Source organism: Ambystoma mexicanum, chromosome 7p, assembly GCF_040938575.1.
Source record: "Ambystoma mexicanum isolate Mex_15411 chromosome 7p, UKY_AmexF1_1, whole genome shotgun sequence".
In the NCBI taxonomy this organism is placed as follows: domain Eukaryota; kingdom Metazoa; phylum Chordata; class Amphibia; order Caudata; family Ambystomatidae; genus Ambystoma; species Ambystoma mexicanum.
This window is the reverse complement of record NC_090939.1, coordinates 141,026,142-141,045,581: the sequence shown is the minus strand read 5'-3', so window position 1 is coordinate 141,045,581 and position 19,440 is coordinate 141,026,142. Positions and strand designations below refer to the sequence as shown.

Sequence of the window (19,440 nt, the reverse complement as noted above, 5' to 3'; positions counted from 1 at the left end):
GTATCCTACTGTTGGAAAATTCATGCAAGGTGCACGTGATTCAATAAAATGGCAGCTTTGCAAAACAAGCACTGACAATGCCAACAGTTTGGGCTTTTGTGTAGGCATGGGCAAGTCACTTGCTAGGCACCGCACAACCGTGGTGATATTAGCACCTATTGTTGGTAGCAGGTGCAAAATGGTGCGAGTACCTGGGCATCTAATAGCAGTGCCTGGCAAAAGCTTAACACGTATGCACAAGCAAAAAAGGTTGGCTTTGCCAATGCTTGTATTAAACATGACTTCAGTAGTTTTGGTTTTGCAATGCTTGTTTTTAACAGGACTTCAGTAAAGGACACGCAGAGTGCTTATAAATCGAGTGGCTGAAGGCAGGCCTGGTAAGACATTTTTACTACACCATTGGCGTGCTTACAAATCCAATTAAGTAATTAGCTCTCAGAAGACTGCTTTGAACAAACACTGGCAAGTACTTTGAGTGCAAAGAGTGATGGCAAGGCTTGAGTAAAGCGAGCTCAAAGAGTTCCCAAGGGGAGGTGTTTTGGGAAGGCAGAGACAGGAATGGGTGGGAATTGCCATAGAGATGAGCATGGCAATGGGCAGGCAATGGGTGGGTTGTTTTTAAAGACCAAACACAAAAATTATCAATTTATTTCGACTGATTTTGTGTGGTCTTCAAGATGCCGAATGATTACATTTTTATTTTTTCCCCACCAAAGCCCCCATAAAGATGATCCCACCCCGACCGTCCCGACCTCTTCTGCATGGTTTGCTGCCTTTTATTTTGCAGGTTTTCACCCTCACCAAACACTTACCTGCCCCCCCCCTCCCTTCTCCACCACAATCTTTCCCCCCTCCTCCAACTTCCAGTCACAAACACACACACAAACACAAACACAAAACGTATCTGATCCGCCCAGAGGCTCCCCCTTTTGTCTGCCATGACATGCCCTGCGCGCACTCCTAAGCACAGCAGAGCATGTGGTGTGCCTGGCAGGCCGTGCGCATGCGGGAGCATCGAGTAAACTAAGTGAAAGGGGCTGGTGTGAGGGCCTGGTATGGACTGGGGAAGTGGGTGAAGGGTGTTTTTCATGATCAGTTTAGAAAGACCGAATAATCACTTTTGTGCTCTTTCTAAATCGATCATGAATAGGGTCGGAAAAAAACTGTTATTTTTCACTTAGTACCAATGGGTGGGCACATAACCAAAGAGCACCCACCGACAGTGTGTCCCTCCTCATATGTCATTCCTTCCTATCTGCAATAGTTTTGTCTCACAGGTGTCGCAAGGGACACCTAAAGCCTAAACTACAAAAGTACAAGGGGACCAGCTCCCAAATGTCATTGGGGCGGTTGGCCTGGATACTGTAGGTTGATCCTGTGCCAGCCAGCTGAAGTCCAGACAAATGGAGGGAGCCTTATTTTCTCGAGGTTCTGAGCTTGTCCATAATAGAGAAATCCCCAGTTTGTTCTCCACTTACTTTGCAGTAACAGCTTCAGCAGCCAGCTACCACAGGAAATACATAATAATAGGAATATTGCATTACGAGACGGGCGCGCACATTTTCAATTGACTATGGTCGGTATGCAGTGATAAAATTGTGGCAAAAATGTAGCCTGTACAAAAAATTGCAGCAGAAATGCTGTGGTTTGACCCACTAAAGGTGTACCCCATTGCACCATTTAAGTAGAGCGGGGGTTGCAGGGGTGTCCCCCGCTCCCCTTAAATGACATAATGAGTCCAGGGGTTGTGGGGGTGTCCCCTGCATCCTTTACATGGATTGCAGCGGCAAAACCACAGCCTTTTTGCCGCAATATTTTGTGTCCATGCCCATTTTTGCCGCGATTTGAACACATGGAACCATATGGTCGCATTGGGCCTCATTATAAGTTTGCCGGTCCGGTAACAACGGTACCGGTAAGCTACCGGTACCGTTGTTACCAGACTGGCAAACTACGAGCCCTGCTCGTGGATGCCTTGCCGCCTGCCAGATCTGACTTGGTGGGCGTAGCGGCACCCACGAGCAGAGCATTCACGAATGGTGCCGGTGCATCCAGCCTCCCCATTCCCATGGAGCCCTATGCGACCCTCACCCACATAGAAATAGAGGCGTGGGTGTGTGGGGGGGAGAGGAGAGAGAGAGAGAGAGAGAGAGAAAGAGAGAGAGAGAGATTTCCAACGTGAAAGCAAAACGGGACATTCCTTCCTGAAATTGTGACTATCTCCACCTTCCGCTTCTGCTTATGAAATAATATGATATTTTATTTATATCACGCTCATACACAAGGGTTTCAGAGTGCGACAAGGCAAGGGAGGGGGAACAGGGGAGAACCAAGCAAAGATCGTACTAGGCCCAGTGACATTGAGAACATACAAGTGCATGGGAGAGGGGGAGGCGGAAAAGTGAAAGGAAGGGGGGGGGAGGAGAGTGCGGAGCAAGGAGACACAAATAAATAATAATAAATTGATAAATAATAAGGCAACAAATAATGGTAGTGCAGTCAGCAAGTGGCAAGTGCTGGGTTTAAGGCGGCAGAATTAGTAGGTCTGATAAGTGCTGGAAGAAAAAAAGGGGGGACCTGTATGGGTTCAGATACAGACCCCAGTGCAAGGGGTGGCCCGGAGGTAGTGCGGGAGGGTGGCAGGGTGAGCAGGTACCTGGGCCCGGAGGACAGAAGGTGGCCAGGTGCACGGTGCCGAAGGGGGAGAAAATAAATCAGCAGGGGATAGAGGAGGCGAAGGCAGAAGCAAAGAGGAAGGTCTTGAAGTGCTTCAAGAACCAGAGATGGTTCTCCTCGAGTTTTAGTGTGCAGGGAGGCTGTTCCAGAGGGAGGCCCCAGCCGAAGACAGATCGACCCCCAGCTTGTTTCTTTGAAAAACGACTGACCCTGAGTGAGTTAGAGGTAGAGGAGCAGAGAGCTCGAGAGGGGAGGTATTTGTGGAGGGATAGCTGAAGGTATGTTCGACCCAAGCCCCAGAAAGCCTTGCGGACAATGAACAGGGTGTTGAATTTAATTATTGCATCCACAGGGAGCCAATGGAAAGATTTCAGAGCTGGACAGATATGATCCCAGGGCTTGAGGCCAAGGACAAGTCTCGCAGTCCTGTTCTGGATATGTTACAGAGGGTGGAGAGTAGAGGCAGGTAGATTTAGAAAGAGGCTGTTGCAATAGTCCAACCTAGAGAGAACCAGAGCTTTGGAGACAGTGACCTTCTGGGGGAAGGAGAGGAAAGGAAGAGTACCTCTGAGGCGGTACAGTAGGAAGTTTGACTTTTTTGAGACATCAGCGATGTGGGCGGAGAAGGAAAGTGTGGAATCAAAGATGACCATGAGGTTCTTAGCCTCACAGGTGGGGATAGGAGGAGGGCCAAGGGAGGCCAGCCAGAGAGTGAGGGGAAAGGATGGTGATGGTGTGCCTATGAGGAGGATCTCCATCTTGCTGGCATTCAGACAGATAGTTAGCGGCACACCAATCTTGAATGGCTGTTAGGCAATCAGAGATGAGAGAGGTAGAGGAGGTGGCTAAGGGCAGCCTGAAAATGAGTTCAGTGTTGTCCGCATAACACTGGAAGTTTGAGCAGAAAAAGGCAATGCAGCAGGCGAGAGTTGCCAGATAGTTGAAAAGCCAAGGTGAAAGGTTAGACCCTTGGGGGACACAAGAGGTGGAGAATAAGATAGATGATAGGAAGGACCCAAGTTGGACCTGGGAGAGTCGATCAGAGAGGAAAGAGGTCAGCCAGGCCAGAGCCTGATGAGTGATACCCAGGTTATTACGGAGACGGTGGAGTAGGATGGTATGGTTGACTGTGTCGAAGGCAGAGGAGAGATCGAGTAGGATGAGTACAGAGGGAGTGTTAGAGTCAAGGTTGGAGAGCAGATCCTCACGGATGTTCAGGAGAGTAGTTTCCATGCTTCTGCCAGCTCTGAAGCCAGACTGATGGTCATGGAGACAACCAACAGCATCGGAATGAATGTTTAGCTGAGAGATGGACAGCTTTTCCAGGAGTTTGCCCAGAAAGGGAGTAATAGATATTGGGCGATAGTTGGCCGGACACGGAGGATCAGCTGTGGTTTTCTTGAAGAGGGGATCCACAAAGGAGTGCTTAAGAGAAGAGGGGAAGGATACTGAGGCAAAGGAGTGGTTGCAGAAATCGGCAAGGGCCGGAGCAAGGGTATCAATGTGGTCCTTGATAGTTTTAGAGGAACAAGGATGAACCTGTTTTGACGAGGCTTTCATAGATCGGATTTGTCTAGCGACCTCATCAGGGGAGAAAAGAGGCAAGGACAAGATGGAAGGTGGTGGGAAGGCAGAAGGAGGGTAAGCAAGTACAGACGGAAAGGGGAGAGGAGAGGGAGAAGAGGAGAGGGTGGACAGGATGTCCTGGGTTTTAGAGATAAGGTGAGAGGCAAGGGCATCGCAAAGAGCCTGGGAGGCAAGAGGAGGAGTCGAGACTGCAGCAGGGTTGGCCAGTTCTTTGCAGATTTTGAAGAGTTCAGCCGAGTTGTTAGATGCCGCAGAGACACAGGCTTTAATGTGGACTCTCTTCTTGGTACAGACAGAGAGTCAGTATTGCCTTTGGAGTAGGCGACAGGCAAGTTTGTCAGAGGATGAACAGGAATCCCTCCATTTTCTCTCAGCCGCCCTACACTTACGTTTAAGTGTAGCTAGGTCAGAGTCGAAACAGGAATTGCACTTGGCTTTGGACTTCAAGCGGATCCTCATGACAGGGGCAACAGTATCAAGAGTATCAGAAATAGAAGAGTAGAGGAGATACAGGGCTGTGTCAGGGTGAGAGTCAGCCAGAGGATGAGGGGGGAGAGAAGGTGGCAGTGAAAGCCTCAATTGACACACGCTTCATAGGCCGGATGTATAAGAAGGTAGGTGGCAGTGTTGGGGTAGGCTTAGCTTGGGGGGAAGAGAGAGAGAGAGATGAGATGTCTGGATCTTGAACTAGAATCAATGCCTAAACTTGTGTTGGGGTAGGGGGATATATAGTGTATAGATGACCATGAAGAATGTTCCTTACTGCGTCAATAAATGGTCACAGTGACAAAGGTAAAGAGAAGAATAGCAATACCAGGCTGTAGCGCCAAGAGGCCGTCTAAATGGCAGAAGTCATGCTCTCCAAAAGACAGTTACTTTACGCCAAGACTGTTTTTAGATATAGGGCCTCATTACGAGTGTGCCGGTAAACCCTGCCGGTACTACCGGCGGCTTGCCGCCGGACTCGCAACATTTTACCGGCGTCTGACTTCCCGGTGCAACCGGGAGATTACAACTCCAGGGTCAGACCTATTAGGCACAGCGGTTCCGGCAGGTAGACTCCTAGTTTGCCTGTCGGAAATGAGGGTGTCGGTGAGCTTACTGGCACCCTTGTTGTGGAACCGGCAAACTTGTAATGAGGCCAATAGTCATATATTTGGGGCTAAAAGCAGACAGCAAAAAGACCAGAAGCCTCCTACCGCTTCCCGGAGAGAAGATATGTTGCAACATCAGGTTATGTTGGCAAGTATCTGTGGATTTTTATTTTGGGGGTAGTAAGAGTCATGACATTGATTTTGAAGGTGACCATTGTAGCCAGTGTGGATTTATTATTTCAGAGGAAAGGGACTGGCATTTCGATTGGGCCCGATATGAACTGCCAGGCGGAGTTATCGTCCTCTTGAAATCTTTGCTGTGCATCAGAGGTCTGCAACCTGCTGGCCGCCAGATGTGTTAGACTACGACTGCCATGATCCCTCACCCTTGCCTATTCTGGTTAGGGCTGATGGGAATTGTAGTCAAAAACATCTGGAGAGCCAAGGTTGCAAAGTCCAGAGTAGATGGCTCTCCTTCAGAATCAAGTGGACAGTGTTTGTAATTAGACTCATTTGGCAGAATAGCAACCGTGCACACTTCAGCATCAAGGCTCATTTTACTGAACCAGATGAAGCCAAGGCCTTGCACCTTTTTCAGGATGGGACCTTTTATTCACATAATCGCAGGATGCTGTGCTTGTTTGTCTCGGTTCCTGGCCAACAGGCCATGCAAATTAGAAATAACCACTGAAAAAACGTCATGCAGTTGATATGGAGACTGTACCCCAAGGTTAATCTAGCTGCATGACTTTGGGCCAGCTAGAACAGTACAATGTGCTTACGGCAGGGGTCTGCAAACTGTGGCCCTCAGCCCTAGCAAGCATAGGCAATGGTGAGGCATCATGGGAGTCGTAGTCCTAAACATCTGGCGCCGCAGGATGCCAACCCTTAATTTGTTGGGAAGGCTTATGAACAAGTTGTTGCCACGTAAAATAATTAGGTAAGTGGAGTACTCACACACGACAGCTTGCAGCTAGACCTCTACTTTGGCGTCTGTGAATCCTCGCTTCCCTTCGTTAACTAGTGTCGGCCTCTCGGTCCTCGTGTGCCAGACTAGAACCTAAAAGGGTAAAAAAAATAAAGGATCAGGCGTATGACCTGAACAACAATGTGGCAACAAGTATACCAGTACCCCCCACTCCCCTGCATATTCAAAATACACTCCTAATTAACACACAGTAATGATATTGACTTATATGTTGTAGACCTTAAATGTCATCCCTGCATTCAAATGATGCATCATCCATTGCCTAACTCGAGCAGACACATGTTATTGACTTTAGAATGATGAAAATCTGAGTCTGCTTGAGAAATTCCGTTTGAACACAGATGTCTGGAAAAGGGATAAAGGCAACAGCGCGCCCACATCACACAGGGTGGCTCGGATTCCTTAGAAAGTCTGCATTTATGTCAATTGCATTGAAGCTGACTGAATTCTGTATCCACAGTCCCTGATGGATTCTGGATGCAGCCAGCTGACCTCTCCCATTTCCTCCCAATCCCCTGGAGATTAAGACCCACTGCGCTATCAATCTTCTGCCTAAAATCCTCTGAATCTCCAGTGGTGTAACCTAAAATGATGGGGTCCCCCTGCAGGAGGCCACAGTGAGCCCCACCTCCAAAATGTATATGTGATTTCTACCGACCAAATATGGACACAGCATGGTGTCTGACAGTTTACACATTTTAAATGCCAGTGACATTTAATGTACTGCCTTTATGTTTGACGCTAATTTCATGCATGAATATTAAAACAATGACAACCAATGCCATTAAAATGACAAGCAACATTTATGTTTTAAATCCCTTTCAATTAAACTGGTACCTCACATTCAAAGAGAGCCAGAAAGGAATAGCTAATCACCTGTTGAAGTGGGGGACTAGTGCAGAATTGCTGGATTTAAGTGTTCTGGAAGGAGAGTCGTGTACCAGTTAAGGATGAGGTCAAAGCGGACAAGAAAATGGAACAAAAATGAAGAGAGATGAACCGAAAGGAGAATGGACAGGTGGTTATCTACACCCTTATAGAGTGGAATTTGCAAAGGTGGTGGTCAGTATATCTACTTTTCGTGAGCAAAGGTCATGAGGGTTCGCAGGGTTTGGGGGGGTGGGGTTGTTCCATTTGATGGGCTAGTGCAGGAATCCCTTGCAGGAAGAGGAGCGGAACCTCAAGGGCAGCTTTAAAGGCAGGGATGTTGATTTTTCCTGTGATGGGAGTAGGGAAGGGGGGGGTGAAATCCAAAAAAAAGGACACACAGGGCAGGCGAGGGACAGAGATTAAGGAGAGTGTACAGTGGCGGACATGAGGAGAGGAACATCTTGTGAGAGAGTTTGCCACATTGGTGGGGGGAGGGCTGGCCCATGAAATGATTCAAAGACAAGTAGAAGGAATTTGACGAGGCAGCTGTGTTGCATAGAGCCAGCTGGCTGGAAGGGGGTGGTGAAGAGTGGAAGAGGTTGTACACCATGCAAGTTGCAAAGTTTAGAATTTTGTTGAGGAGGGAAATGAGTGGAAGGCCACGTCAGTAGTGAAGCCGCTGAGTACTAGGTTGGAGAGGAGTGTTTTTGTGGGGAGAGGGTTTTACAGATGTTTATCATGGGGCCTGGGGGGCTCAGGTGGTAGAGTTAGCAGTTGTAAACTGGTGGATATTAACAGCGCTGTCAATACTTTGGGGACGTGGAGGAGGACGGGAGGAAAGGAAATGGCTGACAGTAGGAGAGTTAGAGCATTCTGCCCAGGGAGTTAGGTAACCTTGGTATTGGAGGAGTAGAAACATGAGACATCTTTGGCCTGGCCACCAGTGGGAAGCACAGAAAAGCTCTAACGTGGACTTTCCAGTTCTCACAGGGGTTTGTATTAAAAAAACATGTTTGAAAGGACAAGCAGATTGACAGCTCCCCAAGACTCAACAAGTCTCAACAAAAGCAAACTGGATAAGCAGAGCACTCTCACATTCACAAAGTGGCTCCTCCTCCCCTCCTGGCATCATGAGCAGTATCTTATTGGTCCCCTATCTCGGTGCAGGCTTTCTGGAGCACCCATACCCCAAAGAACTCCATCACAGTCAGGGGTGGTCTGGCCTATGGGCAACTCTGGAGATTTTGCGGTAGGCCTCTGCACTCTGGGCCTCTTGTGTGGTAACTTGTTTTTTCCAAATGTTCTCATAGGAAAAGGGGTGAGCTTGCTGAAAATGTGTAATATGGGGCCACTTTGAACATCAGTTCCCAGTCCACCCTTTGCCAGCCTGCCAGGTCCTAGTATCACCTGCTTGTCTCTAAATGTGGTGTGGCACCTGGGAAGAAAATGAGAACAGGGCCGGATACAGGACTTTTATTGCAGGCAATACTTCCCACAAGGTACCGGGTCTACTCTCTATCTCTGCTCTCACCACGTCAACTGTCACTCCGCAGCTAGAAGTTGCCTTGGGCACCCGCACAATGGTGATTCTCACAGTAGCCGCAGCCCACAACCAGGAGGGCTGGGGAGCTGATGCGTGTACACCACAAAACCCATGACCTCACACATTCTATTTATGACCACCAAGTCTTGCATATACTATGTCACAGATGTCCACAACAGCTTTAGATGATTATGTGGGTAGAATGGAAGGAATGGTGCTTTGGCCTGGCCTTCATCCTACCAGCTGCTCTTCTCAGCCATCACCACAGTGAGGCGGGGGTGCAGAAGCGGGCACAGGGGATTGGCCCAGGTCTCTTCCAACCAAAGTCTTCTGCCTTCCTCAGGCCTCTCCACTCAGGTGGAAGCGAGCAGACGACTGTTTCACCACACAGCCTGTGCTGAATGTGTTGGCTCCACACAACTCTAATCCTTTTCCGACTTCTTTTTTTGGTCCAGGTGGAGAAACTGCTGGTTTTAAAAGCTGCCATGTGTGATGCATCTAGCCAGGGGTACAGGTTGTCTGCCAAGGACAAAACCTAGGAGCTATTGATAGTGAAGAGGAACTACCATTTAAACAAGAGAAATAATTGTTTTTTAACTGACAAGAAAAAACACATTCAAACCATTTCTGATGTAAAGATTGTTTTAACTGCCTATTTATAAATAGGTGCAATGGGTAGGTAGGGACAAGACTGAAAAACATTGATGTGATATTTATAACGCACTAAATACCCAGAGGTTTCTAAGCGCGGACCCGGGGATCGAACCTGTGTTGCTTCGTGTCATCTTGCTTCGAAGGTGAGCGCATTGCCCCTGAGCTATCCTCCCAAGACATTTTTTGCTGAGATTACTCATCTTCAAACCCAGGATTACAGCTATGGGTCTGTGTAGATAGTTGTTACCTCCATGCTCAAGCCACAATTGACATTCTAGTTGTTGTGAATAAATGTTTACGTCACATTGTGGGAACCAGCAATTATGCTACCAGAGGAATGATTAATCTCACCACAAGGACCTTTCTGATCTCGTCGCGCCTGGACTGCTGTCTGTAACAGCTTCCTTTTCTATGCACCTTGGCTTTCGTTCTTCTAAGTTGTATCTGTGCCGTCATACTTGTGGATTTGGGCACGGCCAATAAATGCAATAAATAAATAATAAAAGAGTTATTTTACTAAGTGGTGTAGGGTGCAAAGAATGGGTTCACCTGTCACTTACAAGAGTCATGCCCAGACCCCCATCCATCTGGTTCTTCTATCCTCTCTGTATCTGGTAGACCAGATGCGGCACACTTGACGTTTACTGCTACTGCATTTAAGTCATTTAACCCTCCATAGAATCACCAAGCTCACAAATTTTATTCTTCCAGACTCATGTTGCCTTAAACATTTAGGGTCACCAAAGAAGGCAGCTAAGAAGGTTTCTCATGCTAAGTGCCAAAGGGTCGAGCAACCTTGTGAGAAGATTGTGTTGTTCATAAGAGTGCTGGTGAATAGAAGGCCTTCAGTCTTTTGCCTGCCTGGAAACGCTGCCTAAACAATTCCATGACGGGACAGGAAGACGCCCAGGCACACCGGAGAGGGAAGACGTGAGCGTGGCGAAGCAGGTATGTGTGCGTTTGCTAAGGGTACAGGGGAAGGGAGGGCAGAGGAAGATTGCCAAGGGTGGTTCAGTGATAAAATCCTCCAGATGGAATGAAAATCCCACTAATGCAGGAGGTGGTGGGTATGGCAGAAGGGGCGGGGTCACATTTGCTTCGGGCAGGGTAGTGGGGAATGGGAACGGGTGGTGGAGGAGCACACATTTGGGACAGACAGCCAAAAAAGGAGATCTTTGAAGGAGCAGCCCCTGTTGGGCGGAAGTAAGACCCAGAACCAAATAGAGTCCATTCTATGAACCAGGACCTGATAAGGGCAGTTCACATGGATCAATTTCGGGCCCTGCGCTCCCCAAGGTATTCACAAGTGACGCTGGAGGGGAGCTGGCATGAAATGTAGACATATCTGCAGATGGCACAGAAATCGACCAGAAGCACTGCAAACATCATGGGAAGAGCAGAGGAACGTTGAAGTGTTCAAAGGAGGCGTACACAACAGAAATAAGGAAATTGTGTTATTAGTATATCAATGTTTCGTTATGAAGTGTTGTATCTACTACTGGAGGCCATGCTTCCAGAACGATACAGATGCTGGAGGACAGGCCAGAGATGGTGTAATACTTTGAGCTAAAATATGGCGCTTGTGTGCACTGCATTCTGGTGCGCTCAAAGCCATAATGGACAATCGCTCCATGACTCAGTGAAAGCTGCACTTGCTGTGAACTATGAACATATTTTCAGCATCGTTCGCACTATTTTACTGGAAAACATGGTCTCAACGTTATTCGTTGATTATGTTGGTTTGCATTGCTCATCCAAGGACACTGTGCGTGAAAAGGCTGGGATACGCAGGTGCCGGCAGGTACCTGATAAGGTTGCCATGGACAATGTCAAAGCTGAGGATGAGTTACAGTGTTGTTTTTGCTGCTTACTTGAGAAAGGGAAGAGTTCTGCTCCTTGATGTTACTGTAGGTCACTCCGGCCGGGGGCGTACGGGGACAGCGAATGAGCAGAGACTCAGGCCAGAAGTTTCTATAAAATGCCACCCCGCCTTTGCAGAGGGCTTAAAATGTGAGGCCCAGGAATGGTCAGACAGAAAGCTTCATCTTGGAGAGGGGACGCTTGCTCCAACCTGTTGGCTACTGTGGTCTCTTTGCCTGGCTGTTTTCGGGCCTTTTCGGCTGATTCTGGCGAGATGAGGGCATTCCTTAAAGTTACGCCAACGGTGATGTATTTTCTTTAGACTTCTTCGCTTCATTTATTTTGTGTTGCATTTATTTGTTTATGTATGCTTTTGATGAATAAAGGGCCATATAAAAGCCAGTTTATCATTTAGCTAAGTGTGTGTAAGTGTGAATCATTGCCTCCCTGCGTTCAAGGTTTTTCATTCAGTGTATTGGTGAGAAAAATAAGATATGTCCGTGCACTCTTTGAAAAGCAAGACAGATGGTCTACTGTAATTGTGCAGGATCATGTCACAAGTCCTACAAGCAGAGGTTCCAAATGCTAATCAAGTGTACATGGGCCTCAAACCAGCAGGATAGGGACCAAGACTTTCAAATTCCCAAGGAAAGCACAATTTATTGCACACACTATGACCTCCATCGTCTCCAGGCAGCTTGGACACATGAGGATAGATAATTATCCATACAAGACCCAAACTGAGGAACAGGCTACCCCTGTATCACTCCCAAGCCTCATCCTGCATTTCTGGGGCAACTAACAACACAGGAAACAGTTTAAAATCTGCAAGGAACTCAGCAATCCTACTGCAGTCTCCATTTCTCCTCTGCCATCCCTGATCCTCTGTACTTCACTGACCTCCCACTTCTTACTGAAAACTGAGGACATCCCATCCTCACTCTCCTCTGCACCGCTCCCCTGCTCTCAGGCCTTCCATGGCCCCCCCATTCCCTTCCCTCATACTCTCCTCCTTCTCGCCCAAAGCACCGGATGGGGTCTCTAGACAAGTCCTCGCTATGAAAAGTCTCCTCCAAACAGGTGCTCCCCTGCTCTTCCAGAACTATTAAGGGCAACATTGCCTCCCTCGCCCCAGCCTTGGCCAATTTTTGTAATCACTCCTTTTTCCACTGGCTCCTTCCCGCTACCCCTCAAGCCCTCCCTTGTGCATGTTCTCCTCAAAATGCCCTCTGCCAACCCCTCCTGCCCAGCTTACTACCACCCTATCTCCATTAACCCCTTCCTGGGCAACCTCCTGGAGAAGCTGCTCATCTCCCAATTGATCCAACCCTCTGAATCTGTTGGCTGTCTCCACGACCAGCAGTCTGGCTTCAGAGGAGCCAGAGGCATGGAAACTGCTCTACCAATCATCCGTGAAGACTTGCTCTCAAATCTCGATTTCAACTCTCCTTCCATTCTTATCCTTCTGGATCTTTCTTCTGCCTTCGACACGGTCAATCATGCCACCCTAACAAAGCGGCTCAGTGACACCCTTGGCATCACGGGCCCGGCACAGGACTGGTTGACCTAATTCCTCTCTGAACGACCTTTCCAGGTCCAACTTGGCCCTTTTCTCTCCCCTATCACACTCTCCACCTGCGGCATCCCATTGCTCTTCAACATCTACCTTGCCCCTCTGGCCCACCTGATATCCGTGCTTAAAATTGGGTACTCCCTGTTTTTGGTATCAGGGGGTCAACACTATCAAGTGGGAGACTTATATATCAAAGAAGAGAACAAAGATAGGTCGACTACCCCTTCTTTTTGTCCCTGAGAAACAACAGGTCAGGTCAATGACACTCTAATTCACTCTCAGATTGTTGGAGCCACCACTCTAATAAATCAATTGAGCATTTTCATTTATTTTAATACAGCTTATACAAAACTAAAAAGGCCTTTAGATAGGTCCTATACACATTCATCTAAAAACAAAACTGTGCTAACCACTTACATTCTAAATGGTGGCAATGCACCATACCATCAAAGTGAATATGAAGAAAATATAATACATAATGAAAAATCAGATAAACAAAATCTTTAAGACAGGGAAAAGAACAATGTAAACTACTGTTGGCATGTACTGCTTTTTGACAAATTCAAGGGAAAAATCTAGGATCAATAATCATTATCACTCCTGCATTCATTAATGCAACAATTGTCTACAGAGGCAGCTGTTTCTTTGTTCGTTTTGCATATATCTACAACCTCTCTACATTACTCTACAACATTGCTTAAGGGTATACATAATGTTGTAAATTCAAGAAGACACCCTTTTGTTTCTTAGTGTAGATGGAGAAAAAGGAAAAAAGGTAGTAACATTTTCCTTATATTTAGTCGACATATGTTTCGGCCATATCAACTCATACAGTTCACTCTCAGAGTGCCATTGGTTTTGTTAGTACAGGCTGTCTTTAGGACAGGGCAAATGATTTGAGTGTGTGATTTATACTTTCCCAGATTCGATATTTCTTATATTGCAATCTGTATATAGCTCAGATTTCTTCGAGACATGTTAGGAGATTTCTTAGTAAAAAGTTTCTTGACAACGTCAGGCTCCTTGTCTGATGCTCAGTTCGGAAGGTGTGTACATTCACCGTACCTTTGGCTTCTGCCCGAGACTGGTCATTCTTTTGTTTTCTCTGTGGCATAGTTATGGTGGACAGTCTTGATTACATCAGTATATGGCTGACTTCACCTCTGTTCGTACAGGTGCTCACCGTCTAAAGGTAGTACATCCGAGTGCTCCTATTCTTTCTGGTACCTGATCTTCTCCTTCTCTCCTCACTTTCAGTGTTATGCAGATGATATGCAGGGTGTCCAGTCAATTTGTCGAAAAAAAACTGGTCGACTGCAATTTGATCGACGCAATTTGGTCGAAAACCAAATGGTCAAATTTTTTTTTTTATTTATATATTTATTTTTCGGGTTTTCGTTTAGTAAAAAAAGGGGTTTTTAGAGAAAAAAAGGGGGTTGGAGGGGGACCCCCCCAAAAAAATAAAAAAAAAAGGGTTAAAATAAAAAAATAAAAAAATTCGACCATTTGGTTTTTGACCAAATTGGTTCGACCATTTGTCTGGTCGACCAATTTTTTTCGACCAAATGTCTGGCAACCGATATGCAGCTCTCCTTCAAGTTTCCCTCTGCTTCCTCCTCTTCCTTCTCTCTCATACCTGACTGTCTGACTGCTATTCAGGCTTGGTGTGCTGCCAATGATCTCTGCCTTAATGTCAGTAAGACTGAGATACTTCTCATTGGGACCCCTGCTCCCTCCTTCCCTATGGCCACCCTCTATGGATCCACTCCCCTCCGCCTGTTGTGAGGCTATAAACCTTGGTGCCATCTTTGACTCCTCTCTCTCCTTCTCTCCTCACAGGCATTCTCCCTTTCCTCACCGTTCTTCAGAAACGTAAAGCCCCCAGAGCTCTGGTCCTCCCTAGGTTGGACTACTGCAACAGCCTCTTCCTCAATCTTCCTTCATCCGCCCTTTGTCCCCTTCAACTAATCCAGAATAGGATTGCAAGACGTATCCTTGGCCACAAGCCCAGGGACCGCATCTCACTAGCCCTAAAATCTCTCCACTGGCTCCCGGTTGCTGGTATGATCGAGTTCAAGAACCTCTGCATCATCCACAAGGCTTTCTATGGTCTGGGACCCCGCTACATACAACTTTCTCTCCTTAAATACCTCTCTGCTAGAGCCCTTCCGTCTTCTAGCTCCAACTCTCTGCAGTTCAGACGCTTCTGTAAGCAGAGAGTGGGGGAAGATCCCTCTCCTCTTCAGGAGCCTCCCTCTGGAATGGCCTCCCTGCCCATCTCAGGCTTGAGCCGGATCTCCTTAAGTTCTGGAAGCTCCTCAAGACCCTCCTTTTTTCTTCTTCCTTCCCTCTCCCCTCTCCTGTCCCCTCACCCTTAGCATGTTGGCCCTCATCACATGCATTCCATGGCACTTGCCCACCTGACAAGTGCCCTTAGCACTCGCCTAGCCCCTGTGGGTCCCTTTCCCCCGGTGCTCCCCCCCTCGCACTTCCTGTTACTTACTGCACTTGCACGATCCGAATGTCACATGGCCTGGTAGGACCGTTATTGTATCTCTCTCCCTTGTTGCCCCCACCCTTTTTTTTTGCCTTGTGGCGCATTGAAACACCTTTTGTTGTATAGGCGTCTTACAAATATCCAATAAATAAAATAAATAAATAAAATACTCTTCAGAAAGACCCTCCCCCCTCCAAGACATTCCTATTCCTACACCTCAAGGAAGAATGTTTCCATGGGCGATATCAAGATTAGCGCAAATCCAAAAGACATCCTGAAACCGATTAAAATCGCAGCTTGTCCATTACAAACCAAAAGAAATAAATGAAAAAACATAAATAAATGAGTTAATGTGTTTTCGTCGAATTTCCAAAGTTCAACATTATCTTGCCACCTTTATTGTTTCACTTTTTTACTGCCAAAACATAGATGGTGGGTTGGGGTCAGGAAATATTGAAAGGGACTCAGGTTCGGTGGAAATCAATGGGGGGTGCGGTGGGTCTCTAACCCAGTTTTGGCACTAAAACCCATGAGGTTCAAAAATGTGAACATTTGAAATTCAGTGGAAACACATAGAACCGAAATAAACAAAAATATACACTTGTGTTTTTCACTAATGGCAATCATATTTTGGATGTGCATTTACTAGGTCAAAAACAAACTTCAATTGCAAATTTAATTGAAATTGGCCCCATTTTGTACACTATCTTAATTGTCATGCCAATTCATGTTATTGGCACCTTAGAATTTAATTATTGGGTGCCACAGAATTGACCGGTTTATGCTATAAATGTTTCTCACCCACCGGTGACACCCTCCCTCAATGGATTTGGTGGCTGCATATCTGACCTTTGTGCAGTTGGCTGCCTTGGGCTCCAGCCCCTCCAGTGTGACCAGGTCCCTCAGTAAGCTGCTCTCTTGGTAGCCTCCCTTGATGCCGTTCAGCTTGAAGTTGGCCTGTGGCCGCTCCAGGATCAGTCGCACGCTCACGGCAAATCCCGCCATGTCGATGGCAAACGGTCGGCCGGGATCAAACACGGTCTTCCAGCCAACCACTTTGCCTGCTGGATCCAGTTTAGGGGACTCGTATCTCAGACCCCCAACGAAGGCCACAGGCCACACGGAGACCCTCCTTGTGTATCGCATCTGCAAGAGAGAAGCAAAGTTACAACTACAGATATCCTCTCAGCAAAATCATAGCTATAGAGGAAACAACGTCGCGTGTTCTTTGACCCTTCTTGAAATCTCATGAAATTACAGCTGCATGTAAATACCTGAAGCTTCCAGTATGAGTTGGTCGAGATTTTCTGCTTTACTCACCTTAAAGGGATGGTCTAGTAAAATTTTTTATTTAAAAAATAGATAGGCCACATAAAAAAAAATACTAGCATTCTCCGTTTTAAAACTTCCTATGTAAAATTTTGAGCTATTCAAGCTCAAAATTCGCAAAAGCAAGCACATGGGCGCAGCCATTTTGTGAAATGGAGGCCCTCCTGTGCTGGCTTTTGCTTTTGCGGCACTAATGAAGGAAAAGCCGGATGATTGGCAGTTGATCATTTTTTAAGTAATCTTCACTGAAAATGTGAAACATTGGGCTGGTAATAAACAGGAAATGGTTACAGGAAACCACCACTTAGCAAAGCAAGCAAAAAACACTAAAGGCCTCAACTTTTCAAAGATCTGCTCTAAGGTTGGTTAAACCGCAGACAATGCAACACTATCATAGAGGCTAAAAGAAGCTTTAATGAAAAGAATGATGGCAAAAATAAAGGAACGAAAAATAGCCCAGGTTTATTATTTAATTTTAAAAAATGAAAAGAGAGGGCAAAATAAAATGGAAAAAAACACTTCTGCCCAGGAGTAGTATGTTATGTTATGTTAATGGGTATTTGTATAGTGCCTTTCACCATTGGTATGGTCTCAGTATAACTAGCGCCTTCAGTGTGCTGAAACAAATGCAAACATAAATAAATAAATAATCACGCAGTAGGTTAAGCGCCCTTGGGGACCACAGTCCAGGTAAGTGTAAATGGGCAGAGAAATAAATAGTGTGTGTGTGTGCACTAGGTTTGTGTGCAGCTAGGCCAGATTCATTGTGTGGGATAGCTGCATTGTAGTGCTGGAGATGGTGTGCAGAGTATGATATGATATGATATGATATGACCTTTGTAACACGCCTATACACAAGTGTTTCAAGGCACGATGAGGCAGGGAGGGGGGACAAAGGGAAGACAGACAACGATCTTACTAGGCCAGGTGTCATTCAGATCGCGCAAGTGCATGGGCAGAGGGGGAAGGTAAAGTGCAAGGGGAAAGGGAGAGGGGAAAGTGCAGTACAGGGGTAGTAGAATAACAGGATAAATAATAAGGGCCAGCTGGTGGCAAGTGCAGGGTAAGTGCAGACAAGTGCTGGGGAGGGGGGCTGTAGGGATACAGAGACAGTCCCGCAGTGCAGTGGTTGCCAAGGGAGGCAGTGCAAGGGGAGAGTGGCTGGGCCAGGGACCGAGATCGGTGAGAGTGGCCCAGTTGCAGATTCAGTGCATTTTCAATCAGGAATTTAGCAGGGGAGAGGGGGAGAGAAAGCAGAAGCAAAGAGGAAGGTTTTGAGGTGCTTCCGGAACCGGAGATGGTTCTCCTCAAGTTTCAGGGAGGCAGGAAGGCTGTTCCAGAGGGAGGCCCCTGCCGCAGAGAGAGATCTACCCCCAACTTGTTGCTTGGAGAGGAGGCTGACCCTGAGGGAGTTGGAGGCGGATGAGCGAAGAGCTCGAGAAGGAAGATATTTAGGAAGAGAGAGTTGAAGGTATTTTGGCCCCAACCCCCAGAAGGCCTTGTGGACAATGCAAAGTGTTACGAACTTAATCCTCGCAGCCACTGGGAGCCAGTGCAGAGATTTCAGTCCTGGAGAGATACAGTCCCTTGGCTTGGGGCCAAGGACAAGTCTCACAGTCCTGTTCTGGATGAGTTGCAGGGGGCAGAGAGTAGAGGCAGGAAGATTTAGATAGAGGCTGTTACAGTGGTCCAGTTTAGAGAGAACCAGGGCTCTGGAGACAGTGAGCTTCTGGGGGAAGGAGAGGAAAGGAAGAATACCTCTGAGGAGGTGCAGCTGGTAGTGTGACTTCTTAGAGACGTCAGATATGTGAGGAGAGAAGGAGAGTGTGGAGTCGAAGATGACCCGGAGGTTTTTTGCCTTGCAGGTAGGAGCAGGAAGAGGGCCAAGAGAGGCCGGCCAGAGAGCTGCAAGGAAGGAGGGAGTGGGTGTGACGATGAGTAGAATCTCATTTTTACTGGCATTAAGGCAGAGGTCATTGGCGACACACCATTCCTGGATAGTGGGCAGACAGTCAGAGATGAGGGAAGGAGGGGAGGAGGCCAAAGGTAGCCTGAAAATGAGGTGGGTATCATCCGCATAACACTGAAAGTTGGGGCAGAGAGCGGCGATGCGGTGGGAAAGGAGTGCCAGATATTGGTTAAACAGCCAGGGAGAGAGGTTAGATCCCTGGGGGACACCACAGGTAGAGAAAAAGATGTCAGAGAGGAAGGACCCCAGTTGGACCTGGGAGGGTTGATTTGAGAGGAAAGAGGTCAGCCACGCCAGAGCCTGACCAGTGATACCCAGGTTATCACGGAGACGGTTGAGCAGGATGGCATGGTTGACAGTATCAAAGGCAGAAGAAATATTGAGCAAAATGAGAACACACGCAGTGTTAGAGTCAAGGTTGGAGAGCAGGTCTTCACGGATGTTCAGGAGAGCAGTTTCCGTGCTTCTGGCAGCTCTGAAGCCAGACTGATGGTCATGAAGACAACCAACAGATTCAGCATGGAGATTAAGCTGGGAGATGGCCAGTTTCTCCAGGAGCTTGCCCAGGAAGGGAGTGATGGAGATTGGGCGATAGTTAGCCAGGCAGGAGGGGTCGGAAGAGGGTTTCCTAAGAAGAGGGTGCACAAGGGAGTGCTTAAGTGGGGATGGGAAGACTCCAGAGGCGAAGAAGTGATTGCAGAAGTCAGCCAGGGCAGGAGCCAGGGAGTCGATGTGGTCCTTGATAGTTTTGGAGGAACAGGGGTGAACCTGTTTTGACGAGACTTTCATAGATCAGACTT

The 19,440-nt window shown here is 47.3% G+C and overlaps 1 protein-coding gene across 2 annotated transcripts in view; it reads right to left on the bottom strand.

Moving 5' to 3' along the window:
* Positions 1-19,440, bottom strand: part of LOC138525754 (galactosylgalactosylxylosylprotein 3-beta-glucuronosyltransferase 1-like) — a 299,222-nt gene that overhangs the window by 8,310 nt on the left and 271,472 nt on the right. For both annotated transcript variants that reach the window (XM_069635926.1, XM_069635925.1), the window contains 2 exons: positions 16,192-16,488; positions 6,315-6,417 (listed from right to left, as the gene is read on the bottom strand). In XM_069635926.1, the coding sequence (XP_069492027.1) occupies positions 6,331-6,417; positions 16,192-16,488 (384 nt within the window). In that variant the 3' untranslated portion in view covers positions 6,315-6,330. The remainder of the gene's footprint in view (positions 1-6,314; positions 6,418-16,191; positions 16,489-19,440) is intronic.